General features: G+C 53.9%; 1 protein-coding gene and 1 long non-coding RNA gene across 2 annotated transcripts; both read right to left on the minus strand.

Annotated features, from left to right (window-relative positions):
• Nucleotides 1–587: 587 nt before the first annotated feature.
• LOC120248190 (chymotrypsinogen B-like) lies at nt 588–12,260 on the minus strand. The gene is made up of 7 exons (XM_039256431.1): nt 12,084–12,260; nt 3,154–3,257; nt 2,960–3,039; nt 2,803–2,881; nt 2,414–2,594; nt 1,143–1,276; nt 588–806 (listed from the first exon to the last, which is right to left on the minus strand). The coding sequence occupies exons 1-7, from the start codon at nt 12,151–12,153 to the stop codon at nt 645–647; spliced, it is 810 nt and encodes a 269-aa protein (XP_039112362.1). The 5' UTR covers nt 12,154–12,260; the 3' UTR covers nt 588–644.
• A 734-nt stretch (nt 12,261–12,994) lies between these two features.
• On the minus strand, nt 12,995–17,693 carry LOC120248211. Its single transcript, XR_005532523.1, has 3 exons — nt 17,334–17,693; nt 15,517–15,699; nt 12,995–13,431 (listed from the first exon to the last, which is right to left on the minus strand). It is a non-coding gene; the product is annotated as an uncharacterized LOC120248211 (long non-coding RNA).
• Between the last annotated feature and the right edge of the window lie 512 nt (nt 17,694–18,205).

Genomic DNA, 18,205 nt, shown 5'->3' on the forward strand with positions numbered 1-18,205 from the left:
CCTCCACCGTGCAAGGCCCAAAAGAACCAACAGACCCACGTGGTGCGCGTCAGCGTCAGCTCACCTGCAGAAAGACAGCCCGCCAGTCCTGAGGGCTCCTGAGGAAGGACTCCCGCCCCCACCTACAGCCTGGCCAAGGGGACTGGCGCTGAGTCTGATCAGGCCTCTGGATTTAAGTGCTGAATCCCAGAAATACAGAGGACAAGGAGGGCACAGGTGCCAAACACTGGTGCCAGACTAGATATTTCTCCACCTGCGCTGGTTAGTGTGTGTCCAGCCGGGGCAGGGAAGGGCAAAGGGTAGTGTGCAGAGGCAGGTGAAGGTGCCTGGAGCACAGGACGGAGAGCTATGGACTGCATGGCCTGGCCAAGGACCGCGGCCTTCTAGAAAGTTCCTTGGGTAAAGCTGGATCCAGCAGGTAGAGACTCAATTCTGCCTGGCAGGGGAGACCTGAGCAGGGAGGATGGAACAGAGAGCGCTAAGAAAGCAGCATTAACCGGGAAGGACGCTGGTAACGCCGCCCCTGGGTCACAGTGGTGCTGCAGCCCGCGTCTCCCAGACGCACAGACACAGGGTCACGCAGTGTCTCCCTTCACATGCTTTTATTGGAAACACTCGGGGTTGGGATGGTGGGAAAAAGAGGCTCAGTTGGCAGCAAGAATTTCCTGCACCCAGGGCATGAGCGCGGTGACGCGGGCGTACACGGCGGGAACGGAGGTGGAGCAGGTGCCGCTGCCCCAGGACACGATGCCCACCAGGGTCCAGGCTCCGTCCTTCTGGCAGACCAGGGGGCCGCCCGAGTCGCCCTGCAGGAGGAGAAAGGACCTGGTTCCCAGCCTGACGCGGGGTGCCGCGGCCCCGGGTGCCCTGACCTGCCCGAGCGCAGGCTCCGTGCAGAGAGATGACCAGTGTGGGCACAGCGACTGGGCAGGGCCCTGGGCCACGGGGCAGCCCCGGCTGTGTCGCCTACTCCTGGTGGGCCTGGGGCACGTGGCTGACACCCCCACCCCCACCGCAGTCGCCCAGAGGGAGGTGGAGCGGACCCCTGCGCCGAGCGGGGGCGGGGCAATGCCGGCGGGGGCGGGGCAAGGCGGGCGGGGCGGGGGCGGGGCAAGGCCGGCGGGGGCGGGGCCGGGCCCTACCATGCAGGAGGAGACGCCGCTGGCCCCCGCACAGATCATCACGTCCGTGATCTTGCTGCCCCAGAACTTCTTGCATTCGGCGTTGGACAGGAGGGGCAGGGCCGCCTGCTGCAGCTTGTCGGGGGTCTGGTGGGCTGGAGGGACACAGGAGGCCGGGGGGGGGTGGCGGTCAGGACACCCCCCCCCCCGGCCTGCCCACCCCGGGGTGGAGACCGGCGGCGCCTGGAGACCCGGCCCTGTCCTAGTCCTTCCGCATCGCGAGGACCTCAGAAACGGAGCTGCCCACCTTCGCTCAGACCTAACAGCCTCTGCGGGACGCCCTCGTCTCTGATGCCACCCCAGGCAGGGGTGACGGGGCTTCCAGCGCGGTAGTTCAGCCGACAGCCCTGCCCTGGCAGCCCGGGCGGTGGGCGGAGGGCACGTTCACCTCCCGGGAAGGAGACTGTCGTCCTTTTCATGGGGACGCTGCAGGGGACCCGCTGCTCTGGGTGGCAGCTAGGGGAGCACGCTCCTGCTGCTGCCCCTTGCCGGCCGCCGCCTTCTGCTTAAAGGACCAGCAGGCGAGCCGGGGCCGCGGCGGGAGCACCCGCGACTCTGCAGGAGGCTCGTCGGCAGGGGGAGCAGCCGGGGGAGGGGAGACCCAGCCGCACTCTCGGGGCCCCCCCCGCACCGCACCTGGACACTCGGCTCCCCGCCCAGACTTCAGGGCGAGCTTCACACAAGCGCCCCCCTCAAGTCTGCAGAGGAGTCCAGGCTGCAAACAGGGCCGCGTGGACCTCGAGGCAACTTGGTGCGAGTGCCACCTGCTGGTGCTTAGGCGTTTCTTCAGCAACGACGTCTTCAGGTGCATGGTATTTAAGCTCATCTTTATTCATGTGCGGTCCCTTTTCATCAAGAGGGTTTTGGGGGAGGCTGGGTGGCTCAGTCCGTTAAGCGTCCAACTCTTGGTTTTGGTTCAAGTCATGAAATCTCCAGGTTTCATGGATTTGAGCCCCACGTCGCGCTCTGTGCTGACAGCTCAGAGCCTGGAGCCTGCTTCAGATCTGTGTCTCCCTCTCTCTCTGTCCCCCCCTCAGAGACTGTCTCTGTCTCTCTCAAAACATAATTTTTTAAGAGGATTTTAAATTAAAAAATGGAAAGATTTCAAAGTGTGTAGCAGTTTAGATGAAAAAGAAAGGAAAAGCCATAATGATCCCACCTGCGGACGCCTGCTGCTCAGACAGCCCCACCCGAGACACTTTTCCCGAGTGAAAAGACCAGGTCATGCTCACCATTGTACTTGGTCTTCCCCCAGCCCGTAGTAGCGCACAGCAAGCCAGGGGGGAACTCATCCGAAGCCGCGGGCAGGCACACAGGGGACACGGTCTGGGAGAAGCGGGCAGGCGTGGCCAGCTTCAGCAGGGTGATGTCGTTGCGGACTGTCAGCATGTTGAACTTGGGGTTCTTGAAAACCTGTGGAGCGGAACCAAAACCACAAAGTTAGGCCCTCGGATTAGTCAGAAATATGCAGGGTTCAAGGAGACAAGCTCTCTTCCTGGAGGCCCCCGTGTGGGAAGGAGACCCCCAGGAGCCCGGAGTGAGAACTCGGAGGCGAGCCCCATCCACTCCGGGCTCCTGCGTTCTCAAGCAGCGCCCTTGGCGGGGCAGGGCTCGGGCGTACCTGGGCGATCTTCAGGACCTGGATGTTCTCCCCATTTGCCCTCTGGTCAAACTCCCCAGCCACGACCAGGTGGGAGGTCCTAGAGGAATCACGTGGAGGTTAAGGGCTGGGAGAGGGCCCTGCTCCCTCCTCACCCTGAGCCCCGCCCAGGCCTCACCTGACACCACAGTGGGCGGCAGTGACCACCCAGTTCTCGCTGATGAGGGAGCCCCCGCAGTAGTGGAAGCCAGTGCTGTCCTGGAGGAAGATGGAGAGGTCAGTGCTGGCTGGACACCAGCAGCCCCCGGCCTGGCCCCAGCCAGGCCAATACCCCGGTGTGGCCCCCACTCATGCGCAGAAATCCCCCCTCACCTGCAGGGACACCTGCCAGGGCCAGGAGCCTGGCACAGCGTCCTCCCCATTGACGATCCTGGACAGGCCACTCAGGACAGGATGGATGGCAGGGACCCCGCAGCCTGGCGGGGGGGAGGCGGGAGAAGGCTGAGGCCCAGAGCCGGTCTGCAGAACTCCTGTTTCTTCCACCAGGACCCCACACCCCTGCCGCCCTCCAGGCCTCAACCTCTCGCAACGAGGGTCCCCACGGAAGCCTCTACCCCCAATCCCTCCGCCAGGGATGCGGACGCCACGGGGCCTTCCTGATGAAGGAGCAGAAAATAGACTGAGAAATCAGACAACCTGGCTGACGCCCAAGCCCACCCTTCTTGCCATGAGAGACCTCAGGGTGTCACTGAATCGCCAGTGCTCATTTTCCTCTGTTAACTGGGGAGCACCCGACGCTAACCCCACAGGTCAAAGCTCGCCTGTTGGGGGTGGGGAGGTAGTGAAATCGGCTAACCCCGAGTACACGGGGAATCCAGAACTCTGACTTTGCTGGAGGGGGTAGGAACCGGTACGTCCCACCCTTTTGTGCCCACACTGACTTCTTTTCCAGAGATTTCAGGAACTATTCATTGTAAAAAGCTTTAGTTTCTTAATTATTTAATAAAACAGGACTTCGACTCTGCACCATACAAGGACACGTGGGGAAATCACAAAACAAGGGCTTGAACTGTCACAGAGGGTGAGAAAAGACAGGTGTACTTGATATGTCCATGACGCACTTGCTGTGCCCGGACTAGGGGATTTCTCAGCACCTGCATGAGGGAAGTCAGGCTGGTGCAGGCCCGACCACCAAGGAGCCCCCCCTCCCTATGGTAACACAGGCTTTACTCCAGGCCAGCGCCCACCCTGCTGCCCCCTGGGTAACAGTGCAGATCATTATCACCAAAACATATGTCATCGTACTAATTGCTTTCTTTGTAATGGCAAAAACATTAGAACTAAACTAGAATGTATTTACACAGCTGAGTACTTTACAGTATCCCTCCGCACTAACAGGGATAAATCTAAAACATCAGGTGGGTGGGAAAAGGCACTTTTTTTTTTTTTTTTAAGTAAGCTCTAAGCCCAACGTGGGGCTTGAACCCTTGACCCTGAGATCAAGAGTTGCAGGCTCCACTGACTCGGCCAGTCAGGCACCCAGGCATGTTTTAAAATTGATGTAGAGTATAATACTGTTTGTGAAAGTTTATACAACTTTGGTACAGAGTTTATGGATTTATCAATATGTAGTAAATTAGTAAAACCCACATAGCAAGTTCAGAATTGGGTTCATCTTCCTCGAGGACAGAAGGAAGAAGGTAGCTCTAGCTGAATCTATTTTGTTTTAAAAAGACATACTGGGGGCAGGGGAAGCCTGGGTGGCTCAGTCGGTTAAGTGTCCGACTTCGGCTCAGGTCATGACCTCACAGTTCATGAGTCATGAGTTTGAGCCCCGCGTCGGGCTCTGTGCTGACAGCTCAGAGCCCGGAGCCTGCTTTGGAATCTGTGTTTCCATCTCTCTTTGCCCCTCTTGTGCTTTCTCTCTCTCTCTCTCTCTCAAAAATAAATAAACATTTTAAAAATTAAAAAAGAGAAGAAAAGAAATACCTGAGGCCAGTCTGCAGAAAGGTAATATTTGCAAAACCCTGATGGTAGGCACATGGTTGGCATATTATTTTCTGTAGTTTTTATTATTTCTTCTTTTTTAATGGAAAATAAAGGGCTTTGCAAGTGCCTGGCGTAAAAAGTAAAAATCCTAGGAGGAGGCACTGAGAGTCTCCTGCAACCACACCCCCACTCTGCCCACAGCACCCCTGTCCAAGCCACTTCTGGGCCGGAGAACTCGGCAGGGCCCAGACGGTCCTTTGCAGCCTCTTGTCTCAGAGCGTAAGGGCTCAGAGGGTCCCCGGAGGAGCCCTGTGCTCCCTGCAGCCTCAGCTTGCCTGTCTGGGTCAGAGACCCAAGGATGCAGGGAAGGGGTCTCTAAACTCCCTCTTGGCCAGGCCCTACAGCTCACCCTGGACAGAGCTTCTTGGGCTCCTTCCACTGGGGGCTCACGGCCCAACCCCCCCCCCAGCCTACTCCAGGCCCAGCAGGCCCACCCCTGGGATCCCAACACTCACCACCGAAGGCGGCCCCCACAAGGGCGAAGCAGGAGAGAAGCCAAAGAAAAGCCATATTGCTGCAGTCAGGAAGGTGTAGGCTGATTGCCTTGGGGGCCCTGTTTTTAAGTCCCCTGGGAAACCGCAAGCCCTGCCCAGCCCCTCTGGCCCTGCCCAGCCCAAGAAGCCTAAGAGCCACCCTCTCTGTTATCCAAGGACCTTGAGCGATAAGTGGGGGCCAAGCCCCTCTCACAGCCTGGCCTCACTCTCAGTCCGGGATGCCCCAGCCCCTGGGAAAAGAACAGCTGCCCCGATGCAATGTCACCCCTAAGACTTGGCAAGTGCCTGGCATCCCGAAGGCTCTGTGGGCAATGCCAGCTCCCAGGCTGGGAGCTCGGGCCCCGCAGAGCCCTGCTCTGTGCAGCCTTTGCCTGTCCCAGAGGCGGGGACCCAGCTGCTGCCAGTGCAACAGGGAGGAACCCCAGGTCCTAATCAGAGGCAATGCCACCCCAGGGTTTAGGAATGCCAGCTGTGGGCACTGGGAGGCCCCCAGTATGGTGAACACAGGCTGCAGATTCTCAGCAAAGAGTGTTTTCATCCAGTATCCCCCACAAGTAAAGTATTCTACAAAGGTCCTGCATTATCCAGAGGGTCACCTTCAAACCAGCCCAGCCAAGCAGCTTCTGAGTATGGGTGACGGCGTAGGGGGGTAAGGGCATCGTGCCCCGCAGGCCACTAGCAGGTGTTAGGTTGGCAAACACCTGAATCTCTTTCTGTGGAAATTCACATTTTAAGGAACTGTAAGTAGCTTCATGTCCTAGACAATGGGGCTTTGAGAGACACCTGGGTGGCTCAGTCGGTTGAGTGTCCAACTTTGGCTAAGCTCATGTTTTCGTAGTTCACGAGATGGAGCCCCGCATCGGGCCCTGCGCTGACAGCTCAGAGCCTGCAGCCTGCTTCGGATTTTGTGTCTCCCTCTCTCTGCCCTTCTCCCTCTTGTGCTCTGTCTCTCTCTGTCTCTCAATAATAAATATTTAAAAAAAATTTTTTTAATGGGGCGTGATTCCACACCATTAGATGACACACGAGGAAACAGAAAAGAAACAATGTGGATCATCCCAGAATAACGAGAAAAGGAGCTTGTATATAATAGGACGGTGACACATTTGCCACACATAGAGGCCGAGTGACCTCAGCGGACCCTGGTCTGGATGCTGGGTGCTCACTTGCATCTAGCACCCTGTCCTCATGGGGCCAGGAGCCGAATGACAGAGACAGACACTGAAGGAACAGGCATATGTTGTGAGTCCCATAGTCCAGGCAGGGCAGACAGAGTGCTGCTGTCCTGGAGGGTGGCCAGGGCCTCACCCATGAGGTGGTTTGTAGAGGAAGGTGAGGTGGCCAGCGCGGGGAGGACCCGGGGCCTCCAGGCGCTGTGGCCCCAGGGCCCAGTCATGCTGGGAGAGGCCGGCCAGAGTGAAGAGCACAGGCTCACTGCTCCTGACTGGAACTGCACTGGCCCGGAGTTTTGTCTTGATCTGTATTTTTAGTTCTACACAAGAGCTGTGTGCACTCATTGTGGGGGTTGTTCAAAATGCTTCCCCGAGAGGTGAGCAAGGGGCCCTGACTAGTGGGGATGGTGGCCACAGGTGGAAGGGCTCCCAGGGGAACCCCTTCTCTGGGGAAGGGCTGAGGCAGCCATATTTCTGGGGACATAGAGGGTGGATCCCATTAACTGGGCCTGAAGCTTTCTGATACCCCAGCAGGCATTGTGGTCCTCCCAGGGGGTCCCAGCTGAGTGTCAGCCCTGGCTTTGAGGGTAAGGAATCCATATCTAAGTTCCAGGTCAGGGCCATTTATTGAAACATTAACATTTGCTGGGTTTTCTTCTTGGTTTTCTCCTTCCCTCGTTCCAAACAGGTAGCCAAGCCAATTGTATTTTCCTTGCCTCAGAGATTTTTCCAGAGCAGAAAACAGAGGCAGCAGAAGTCTCTGGCTCTCTAGATCTGTTGTTAAAGTAAACTGGTAAACTGCTGGCCCACTTGAGCGCAGGTTGAATTGGGCTCAGAAGGCTACCTGAAAGGGAGGGAGAGCTTCCGCAGTTAGAGGTGAGCCAGGGAGGCTCAGAGCAACCAGGTCACATTTGAGCCTATTCGCTGCTGTGTTTTGTGCTTCGACAATAAACCAGACCATGAGGTGAGCACTCCCTGGGAGCACCGTGATCTCTGTGTCACCAAGAGTGACCGCCATTGCGATCGCCATTGTAGGGAGTGCCTACAGCCATTCCCCCTTCTCAGCCACACGGGGTTCCCGAGGAGAGTCAGCCCACCCCGCTCTCAGAGGGGAGACTGATTAATGAAGCAGTAGAGGCTGAGAGGGACCGGGGAAGCCCCTGTCCCACTCTTCCTGCACTGTGGCAGTCTTGTGGGGATGTGGCGCTTGGCACTTCGGCCACCATCTTGAGACCCTGACAAAAAAGACAGAGCTCCTGCCTCAGGGTTCCTGAGCTGCTGAGCAAAACCTGCATTTGCAGACCTCCAGATCTCTGCCTGTGCGCTCTCGCTTGAGAAAAGCAAATTCCTGATGTTTAACCACTGTCTGTCATGTGTTTCATGACAAGAAGCATCTGGACTAATACAAAGTAACTGTTAAGAATGGTGCTACATGTCTTCCGTTTTCCCATTCGGACCCACTTTCCACCTTTCTCCCCCTTGCTGGCCTCCCACAGACTGGCCCTCAGGGACCGGGGCAGGGTCCTGACACGGGAGGAAGAGAGAGAGGTCTGGTATTTATTCTCTGTGCGTTGGCTGCACCCCTCTCCACCGGCTGCAGTTCCCTTCAGGAGGCCCTCTCTGCTCAGCAACCCCTCCCACCCCCGTTCTGGGTTCCAGAACTGCTATCCCCTTGTCCCGTCAGCTCTAGGGATGTCCCTATCGTTGCCAGGGCCCTATGCACCTCACTTGTCTTTTTTTTTTTTTTTTTAAGGGGGGTTTGTCCAGGACAGCAGAGGAGGAAAACTGGCAGTTAAAATCTTTTTTTTTTCTAATGTCTATTCATTTTTTTTAATGTTTTTTTTTTTTATTTATTTCTAGGAGAGAGAGAGAGACAGCGTGAGCAGGGGAGGGTCAGAGAGAGAGGGAGTCACAGACTGAAACAGGCTCCAGGCTCTGAGCTGGCAGTCAGCACAGAGCCCGACGCAGGGCTCGAACCCACGAACAGTGAGATCATGACCTAAGTGAAAGTCGGATGCTTAACCAACTAAGCCACCCAGGCGCCCCATCTAATGTCTATTCATTTTTGAGAAGGGGGTGTGAGCAGGAATGGGGCAGAGAGAAAGGGGGACAGAGGAACCAAAATGGGTTCTGTGCTGTCAGTGCGGACGCGGGGGCTTGAACTCCTGAATCATGACCTGAGATGAAGTCAGATGTTCAACCAACTGAGCCACCCAGGCGATGCTTCTCACTCGCCTTGTTCATTTTCCCTAAGCCCTGCCCACACCTTTGTAAAATTCCCTTTATTTAAACTCACCTCAATCAACCCGGATTTGAGTGTGCCACCTGTTTTCACCCTGATACACAGGCTGTGTCCCCAGGACCACTGAACACAGGATTCTGGGAAGGGGCCGCCCACATACTGGAGAAGTCCCTGGAGGACCTCTCCTTCAGGAAGTTGAGGCCCCGGTGGCCCACGGCATGTGGTGGCATCGTGATCCTCAAATCGACACTGGGTGTGGCAGAGGCTGGAGCAGGTGGGCACAAGGCGGCGGAGGGCAGGTGGCTGCAGCCCCGAGCTCCCGCAGGGCCAGTGGTGATCATAAATAGTGGGGAGTCGGACCAGTGGTCCAAGAGCACGTGAGAAGGTGATCAGTCATCAGGGAAATGCAAGTCGAAACCACAGTGAGATATAGTTCATACCCAGAAGGGTGGCAAACAGAAGTAAAACCAGAAAACAGAAAATAACAAGAATTAGGATGTGAAGAAATGAGATCCCTTGCACACCAGGAAGTTCCTCAAAACACTGAAGATAGATTTAGCCTATGATCTCACGATTCCACATCTGCGTGTAAACCCAGAAGAACTGAAAAACAGGTTCCCACAGACAAATTTGTACACCCACATCTGTAGCAACGCCATTTACAGTCTCAGACACGGAAGCAACCCACCTGCCTCTCAACAGATAAACAGAGAAATGAATCATGGTCTACACGTGGGATGGAGTATTATGCAGCCTGAAAAAGGAAGGAGATTCCGACCCAGATTCATCCACATGGGTGAAATAAGTGAAATAAGCCAGCCGCAAAAAGGCAAATACCATATGATCCTGTTTATAGGAGATGATTACACAGGAAGTATACTGGGGGCTGCCTGGGGCCGGCAGGGAACACAGCCAACAGTGACAGTTTAATGGGTACGGAGTTTCAGTTTAGCAAGATGAAGAGTTCTGGACACGGTGGTGATGACGGCTGCACAAAACGTGGACGCTCCTAATACCACTGAGCTGTACACTTGAATGTGGTTAAGATGGTAAATTTTGTGTGATACGTATTTTACCACAATTTGAAAAATTTTTGAAAACACACACAGGGAGCACCTGAATGGCTGTTTGTTAAGCAGTGACTCTTGGTTTTGGCTCAGGTCATGATCTCTCAGTTGTGGGTTCAAGCCTCACATAGGGCTCTGTGCTGACAGCGCAGAGCCTGCTTGAGATTCTCTCTCTCCCTCTCTCTCTGCCCATTTCCCGCTTGTGCTCTCTCTCTCAAAATAAATAAATAAACTTTAAAACACACATATACACACACACTCACAAAATGAGATACCGCTTCATACCTACCATGATAGCTATAATTTTTTAATTAAAAGCTTAAAAAAAATTTTAAATGTTTATTTATTTATTTTGAGAGGGGAATACAGAGAGAGAGGGAGAGAAAGAATCCCAAGCAGGCTCCACGCTGTCAGAGCAGAGGCTGATGTGGAGCTCGATCCCAGAAACTGGGAGATCATGACCTGAGCTGAAATCAAGAGTCAGATACCCAGCTACTGAGGCACCCAGGTGCCCCATGGCCATAATTTTTAAAATAGGCAATCACAAATTTTGGCAAGGCTGTGAAGAAATTGGAATCCTCATACATTGCTGGAGGGAATGTAAAACAGCATAGTCTCTGTGGAAAACAGTATGAAGTTTCCTCAGAAAGCTAAAAATAGAATCACTGTATGACGCAGCAATTCCACTCCTAAGTACATAAGCCCCAAAATGGAATGGTAGAACAGATATTTTGTGCACCAGGGATCACAGCAGCACAATTCACACAGGCCAAGAAGTGGAAACAACCCAAATGTCCATCAGTGGATGAATAAATAGACAATATGTGAAGCATCCACACAATGGAATATTATTTGGCCCTGAAAAGTCATGGGTACTGATACATCCTACAACATGGATCAACCTTGAAAACTATGCTCAAAGCCAGAGTCACATTAAACTACCTATTGTACAAGTCCATTTCCATGAAACATCCATAACAGGCAAATTCATAGACACAGAAATTAAAGTAGAGGCTACAAGGGCTGCTGGGGAGGAAAATTGGAGGTACTGCTCAGTGGCCACAGAGTTTCTGGTTGAAGTGATGAAAAGGTTTTGGAAATAGTAGGCCTGGTTGGGCAACGTTGTGAATGTAATTAACGCTACTGAATTGTTCTCTTAAAAATGGTTAAACCAGCAGGGCACCTAGGTGGCTCATTAAGTTAAGCATCCAACTCTTGATTTCACCTCCGGTCATGATCTCATGGTTGGTGAGATCGAGCCCCACGGCAGGCTCTGCACTGACAGCGTGGAGCCTGCTTGGGATTCTGCCCCTCCCCCCCACCCCGGCTCTCTGCTCCTCCCCGGCTCTCTGCTCCTCCCCTGCTCTCTCGCGCGCACACTCTCTGTCTCAAAATAAATAAATATTAAAAAAATGTTTTTAATGGTTAAGATGGCAAATTTTATGTTATGTTTTACCACAAATTTCAAAAATTAATGTAATATACCAAAAACCACTGATTTGTCCACTTTTATATACCCATTTGTATAAATGGGCGAGTTATACTGTAGGTGGTTTATACCGTGCGGCTGAGGAGGAGCCTGGAGCCTGACTTGGAGCTTGGGGAGGTACAGAACCTGACACATACTCAACCCCACCAGGAAAGGAACTGGTGGGGAAGGGGTGAGGCCCCCGAAAACGTGAGATGGGGTGCTTTGGGCTGAGCCTCGGAACCCCCAAATCTCCTTGACCACGCCCCCTTGCCAGCACAGGTGCTCCGTCCCTGTCTGAGGGAGCCAATCTCCCTCTGCATAAAAGCTCTCTGTGACATCCTGGGGCTGTCACCTTCTGAGAGAACGCCAGCTGTCCTCAGAACCTGTCCCATCAATCCTCACCACCCCTACAAGACTAGATCCTTTACATTTCCCTGTGTCCACACCTTTCACCCTTAAACTCCATATGGAAGGTAGGAGACTGAACACACAAACGGACACGAGCCAGACCGTGCGGCAGGCGGAAGAACACAACCCCGACCTGCCTCTGCAGCAGCCAGCCCAGCGAGCCAGGAACAACGGTCCCCAAAGGGCCAGGACTCCATGGATACCAGACGGTTTCCCTAACCTTTGCCTCGACTTCCGACTTAAAACCAGCCAGAGAAGCCAGTGTGCACCCCTAACCGTGCACGTGGGATGCCCGCTTCCAGGCGGCCACCCCCAGCCTCCCCGTGCCAACAGCCTGCGATCAGGGCACCGCTCAAGCCTGCCCTCCGTCCGCTACAGAACCTTCCCTCGCCCCCCTGCCTTCGAGTCCCCGCCTGGCTCCGCGCTGTGCGTGGCACGCTGTGAACCGAGAGCCTCGGCTTGTTCGCATCCCGGGGTCTGCACGGACTCCCACGGGCCGGGCTGCTGTCGGCGGCCTCCCCCACGCACGTTGGCCTCCGGGGTCCCGGTAATGGCTCCCGCACTTCCGGCCCTGCGTGTCCCCACTGTTGTCAGCTCCCAGCTCTGCGGCTCCTTCCGGTTTCCGGAAGCCACGCCCACACCGCCAGCCGCGGTCTCGCGGGAAGCCTTCCACGAGCTGCCCTGCTGCGTGGGCTGCTTGTTTCCTAGGGGGGGCTAATAGTTACAGTCAGCCAAAAACTGCGGGTATTATCAGCAGCACACGATTTTTTTTAAGACAGAAAGAGAGAGAGAACATAAGCAGGGGAGGGGGAAGAGGGAGAAAGAGAGACTCTTAAGCAGGCTCAACGCTCAGTGTGGGGCCCGATGTGGGACTCGATCCCAAGTCCCTGGGATCATGACCTGAGCCAAACTCAAGAGTCAGACACTCAACGGACTGAGCCACCCAGCTGCCTCTGGACATGCTTTTTTTTTTTTTTTTTTAATGTTTTATTTTATTTTTTGAGAGAGAGAGCGTGAGCAGGGGAGGGTCAGAGAGAGAGGGAGTCGCAGAATCCGAAGTCAGGCTCCAGGCTCTGAGATCATGACCTGAGCCGAAGTAGGATGCTAAACGGACTGAGTCACCCAGGCGCCCCTGGACATGCCTTTTTATTTTTTTTTAATTTTTATTTTTTTGGACATGCCTTTTTAATGTACCACTAGGAAGGAGGAAATGCTGCGAATTAAGCCACGAAATAATGCTTGCTCGTCACTTAGGATTTTTAGTTTTGCTTTATTGGAAGAGGCCTTTTTACGTACTAAACATAGGCTTTTTATCAGATGTTACTTCTGGGCACACAGAAAAGACAAAATGTAAGGAAGGTAAATGAAGGTGTTCCTCAGGCTTAGTCACACTTAGAAGCTGATTCCTCTGAGAAGGACCTGCCTGCGGGTCATCTCTGCTCGCGTGGCCCCCTGCCCACTCTCATCTGGGCCGTCCTGGGCATGGGGGGGGCAGCGACGCCCAGGAGAGAGTCACGCAGTGGTGCCTGCGAGGTGTTTCCAAAGCCGCCCGCGTCTGCCTGTGTGGCCGCTCCCTTGCCTTTACCCGATGGCCGCCAGGATGCTTCAGACATTGGCCAGGCTCCTCCTCCTCAGACAGTCCTCAGGTGGGCTGTGGTTTGAGGCCCAAGACAGGCTGACCCTGCCCAGAGATGCCATTAGGAATAACAGCCAGGTTCGTACGGGACCGCGGCCACCTTGCCAGCACCTTAAAGTGGACATCAATCATAAAACAATTCTAATTTTAAAAAAAAAAATTAAAAGGTCAAAACAATTTGTCTCAGAGATGAATAGGATGGGGCACCTGGGTGGCTCAGTCGGTTAAGCCTGACTCTTGAATTCGGCTCAGGTCGTGATCTCATGGTTCCTGGGTTCGAGCCCTGTGTTGGGCTCTGCACTGACATCCCAGAGCCTGCTTGGGATTCTTGCTCTCTCTCTGCCCCTCCTCTACTCATACTCACATACTCTCTCTCAAAATAAGTAAGTAAACTTTAAAAAAATAATCAACTATGTTCAATTAGACAAACATGTTGGGTGAGCCAAAAAAGTGGGCAAGTGGGCGCCATCCCGGGCAGGCCCCCAGCATCAGGCTCCCTGGCTACGTCTGGGGGGTGTCCGCCTCCCAGGTTCTCAGCCCAGGGTGGGGTTTGCACCTGGCCGCTGAGCCCCCCGCCTGGCTTTCCAGCTTTACCATCCTGACAACACTATGAGCCTCTTAAGAAACTCATTCTCCCCTTAAGTCCACAGAGTTTTGTTGTGCTGGTTACTGAGAATCTTGATTTGCACAAAAAGTCACAACTTTTGAATTGTGGGATGCCAGGCTGTTCCATTTCAAGTGCCTGAATCCTCAAGGAGTCAAAGCATAAGATATGTGCCATTAAAAAAAAAGAAAAGAAAAGGGGTGCCTGGGTGGCTCAGTTAAGTGTCCGACTTCTGCTCAGGTCATGATCTCAGTTTGTGAGTTCGAGCCCATCAGGCTCTGTGCTCTCTCTCTGCTCCTCCCTGGATCACACTCTATGTCTCTCAAAACTAAATAAATAAACATTACGGAAAAAAAAAAGATGGAAGAATCAGTTACCATTTTTCTGATCTCAGAGGAGGTACTTTCCCTGGTGTGGCAGCCAGTGATGGTAGTCCTCCATTCTTTCAGATTTTGTTTGAGGTAGAGAAGACTCAGCTGAAATGCATCCTTTCCTGACCCCCATGCAGCTAGAGTTGGCCTGGAGACACAGCTCTGCTAATGACATGTATAGGAGATGTCACTGGATGGGGCTACTGGGAAGAGTTTTCAAAATGGAACAGATTTGGTGGTGCATGGGTGGCTCAGTCGGTTGAGCGTCTGGCTTCGGCTCAGGTCATGATCTCACGGTGCATGGGTTCAAGCCCTGCGTCAGGCTCTGTGCTGACAGCTCAGAGCCTGGAGCCTGCTTCAGATTCTGTGTCTCCCTCTCTCTCTGACCCTTCCCTGCTCATTCTGTCTCTCTCAGAAATAAATTTTTTAAAAAATTAAACATTTAAAAAATTTAAAAATACATAAATAAAAATAAAATGGAACAGATTCGGGGCACCTGGGTGGCTCAGTCTGTTGGGCATCCAACTTCAGCTCAGGTCATGATCTCACTGTTTGTGAGTTTGAGCCCTGCATCGGGCTCTGTGCTAGTAGCTCTGAGCCTGGAGCCTGCTTCAGATTCTGTGTCTGCCTCTCTCTCTGCCCCTGTCCCGCTCACGCTCTGTCTCTGTCTCTCAAAAATGAATAAACATTAAAAAATAAATAAATAAAACTTAAAAAAATAATAATACATAAAATAAAATGGAACAGATTCTGTCGGTATTGTTTTTTGCCCTTTTCTCTCCCCCTTCTTTTTCTGTCTGAATGCAGTTGTGATGCTTGGAGGGTCAGCAGCCATCTTGGAGCCACGAGGAAGGTGCCACAGGCTTTGAGGTGCTACATCAGCCTCGGACCTTCTCCCTTGAGAATTCTTGTTAAATGAGAAAATAAATGTCTACCTCGCTTAAGCTACAGTTTTTTAGGCATCTATACTTCACAGCTGAACACAATGCCAGCACGTGCCTGGGCAGTGTGAAATATTTGATAGTTCCCCCCACCTTCAAGAATTAACTTAAGTTTCACTGAGTTAAAGGAGAAAGTTTTCCGTGTGCGTCCCTGACATCAGGCTTCAGATCCTGCCCGCAGCCGTCTCCTGTTCCCTACTCTGCCATGGCTGAGGGGTCAAAATTATAGGAAAACAAGGGAGTTTAAGGGAGGGTCTTCGTCTTACTGCTTCTGACCAACCTTCGAGATGCGCCTCCAGTCCCATCTTGCTGTGGAGTCCGAGAGCAGAGAGGGCCGCCTGTGAAGACTGGGAGGAAGTGTGGGCACCTGAGGACAACTAGCTCCCCTCTGTACATCCGGGTTCACTGCCAGCCAAGGATGATGGTAGTTACCCTCCAGGGGCTGAGATTTGGTTTCAGGCTCCTGACAAAATAAATGATCACCATAGAAAGGATGTGGGGCACCTGGGTGGCTCAGGCGGTTAAGGATCTGACTTCAGCTCAGGGCATGATCTCATGGTTGGTGGGTTTGAGCCCCGCATCGGGGTCTGTGCTGACAGTACAGAGGGCCACTTTGGAGCCTCTGTCTTCTTCTCACTCTGCCCTTCCCCTGATCACACTTTCTCAAAAACAAATAAACATTAAAAAAATAGAAATGGGGGTGAATTGGTGGCTCAGTTGGTTAAGCTTCTGACTTCGGCTTGGGTCCTGATGTTGCAGTTTGTGGGTTCGAGCTCCGCCTCAGGCTCTGTGTCCCCCTCTCTCTTTGCCCCTCCCCTACCCACACTCTGTCTCTCTCTCTCAAAAATAAGCAAATGTTAAATTTTTTTTAACAGAAACGATGTTCTCTAATAGAAACACTTAAAAACTTACATTTTTTGCATGCCTGTGTGTAGGGCTGAGAGTCACCTCAGTACAAGGAACATAAAAGAGGGCTGGGGTGGGGAAGAAGCAGCAGCCCAAACTTCCCTGTGGGAGAATGGTACATCTGTTGTGCTGTGCTTCTGAAGTGAAATACACTCCGTAACAAAGGGAACAAACTACCGATAGAGGCAAGAACACAAGTGAATCATAAAACCATTTGCCTGAGTGAAAGAATCCAGATGCAAAGACAACATAGAGGAGTTTCCATTTCTAGAACTTTCTAGAACAGGTAAAACTAATCTATGGTGAAAGAAATAGGAACAGTGGCTGCTGATTGTCTCAGAGGAGGGGCAGCTGGAAAGAGGCATGAGGGAACTTTTCTGGGGTGACGGCATTATTTTATATCTTGGTTGTGGTGTTTGTTACACTATGGTGTGTGTGTGCATGTATGTATGTATATATATAAATTCATACTGCTGTTCACTTAAGATCTGTGCATTTCATCATATGCAAATTGTACTTCAATGTATCTTATTTTTTAAAAATATTTATTTAATCTTGAGAGAGAGAAACAAAGCAGGAGTGGGAGAGGGGGGAAGCAGGATCCAGGCTCTGAGCTGTCAGCACACAGTCTGATGTGGGGCTCGAACCCACAAACTGTGAGATCATGACTTGAGCCGAAGTGGGCCGCTTAACCAACTGAGCCACCCAGGCACCCTCAATGTATCTTATTTAAATTAAAAAAAAAAAAAAAAAGGAGAGTTCGGATTTGACTCCTTAAGAGGCAGGACTTCAAGAGGGGGCCCGTTCACCTAGGGACACTGACATCTGAGTTATCTGAGTTCTGGCCTCAAGCAAGGCCGTACTGTTAAGAGTTGGCAGTCACGGGAGGCCCTTGTGCAGTGCTCACCCCGCCCCTCCTCCGGCCCGGTCCACACCGCGGGGCAGGTCTGGGATCCGTGGCACAATCCCCACCCGAGGCCAAATCCCAGGAGGCAGCTGGGCAGGGATTGGCTCCGGGCCCCCAGCAAAGCTCTTCCCCAAACACAGGCTGCCCGGGAAAGGGCTGTCCCCACGCTGTCTGTTCCCAGTGCGCACACGGATCGGGTCATCTCCCGAACACGTTTCATCGAGTTACACCTTTTCCTGGGCTTGCTTCGGCACTGCCCGTGAACCACAGTAGATGCGACATACTTGCAACGAGGTAACAAGCGCAGACTTAACAATCTTCTCAGAAGGCAGGCAACCCGCAAACAAAGCCGTACCCTCTCTCCCTGGGAGTGTGCGCGAGTAGAGACGGGTGCGCTCCAGGAGCTTAGGAAGCAGGGTTCCAAACCCGAGTCTGGGAAGTTAGAAATAGTAACGAAAACTGGAAGCCAGGAGAATACTCGTTCCTGTAAACTTGACTGGCTGAATAACCTCTGGGCGCAGAGATCCGTCGGCTCGTCCCGGGACCCTGGCGACTGGCTGCCGGGCAGGGGCCGGCCGTCGCCGAGGCCGAGCGGCGCCCGCGTGGAGGCGCTCTGGGCGCAGGCGCGGAGGAGCGGTGGCGTCCTGAAGGAAGGGAAGGGCGCTGGCCAAAGGGTCCCTCCGCTGGGTCGGGGGTCGCGGCGGGGCGGGGTGGAGGGCCGCGGGCCCCGCCCCAGTGAGCTTCTGGCCCCGCCCCTGGCAGGAGCGGGCGCAGGTGCGGGCTCGCCCTCCCCGCCTCCGCCTGCAGCTGCGCGCTTTCCCAGACCTCCCCTGCCGGTGCGCGAGGCGCGCGGGGGGCGGGGCGCCGGCGGCCGTCTGTTCCCAAGGCCTCAGCCACCTGCGGGCACGGGCCGCCCTTGCCCCGCCTCGCCACGCTACCCCTCCCCCTCTCGGGTCCAGCTAGCCCCAAGGTCGCAGCCACCGCGCCTGAGGGGTCTGCCGCGGCCGCTCCACAGGTGGAACGACGCACCCGGGGGCCGCAGCATCAGGGCCAGCCGCTCCCGGCAGCGCCGCCACCGGGGCCTTCCTCGGTCGCCCCCCTTGGCCTCTCCGTCCTGGCCTCCTGCTTTGTGGGCTTATCAGTGCCGTTTGGCCTC

The sequence above is a fragment of the Hyaena hyaena genome, unplaced genomic scaffold, assembly GCF_003009895.1.
Source record: "Hyaena hyaena isolate Hyena2069 unplaced genomic scaffold, ASM300989v1 scaffold_584, whole genome shotgun sequence".
NCBI classification, from domain to species: domain Eukaryota; kingdom Metazoa; phylum Chordata; class Mammalia; order Carnivora; family Hyaenidae; genus Hyaena; species Hyaena hyaena.

Excerpts from the sequence above, each read along its gene's own strand:
- LOC120248190 (XM_039256431.1), bottom strand. The coding sequence starts at position 12,153 with ATGCGAACAAGCCGAGGCTCTCGGTTCACAGCGTGCCACGCACAGCGC. Across the intron at positions 3,258-12,083 it reads AGCCAGGCGGGGACTCGAAG|GCTGCGGGGTCCCTGCCATC; the intron begins GCAGGGGGGCGA and ends CCCCCCCGCCAG. Across the intron at positions 807-1,142 it reads GCGGCGTCTCCTCCTGCATG|GGCGACTCGGGCGGCCCCCT; the intron begins GTAGGGCCCGGC and ends CTCCTCCTGCAG.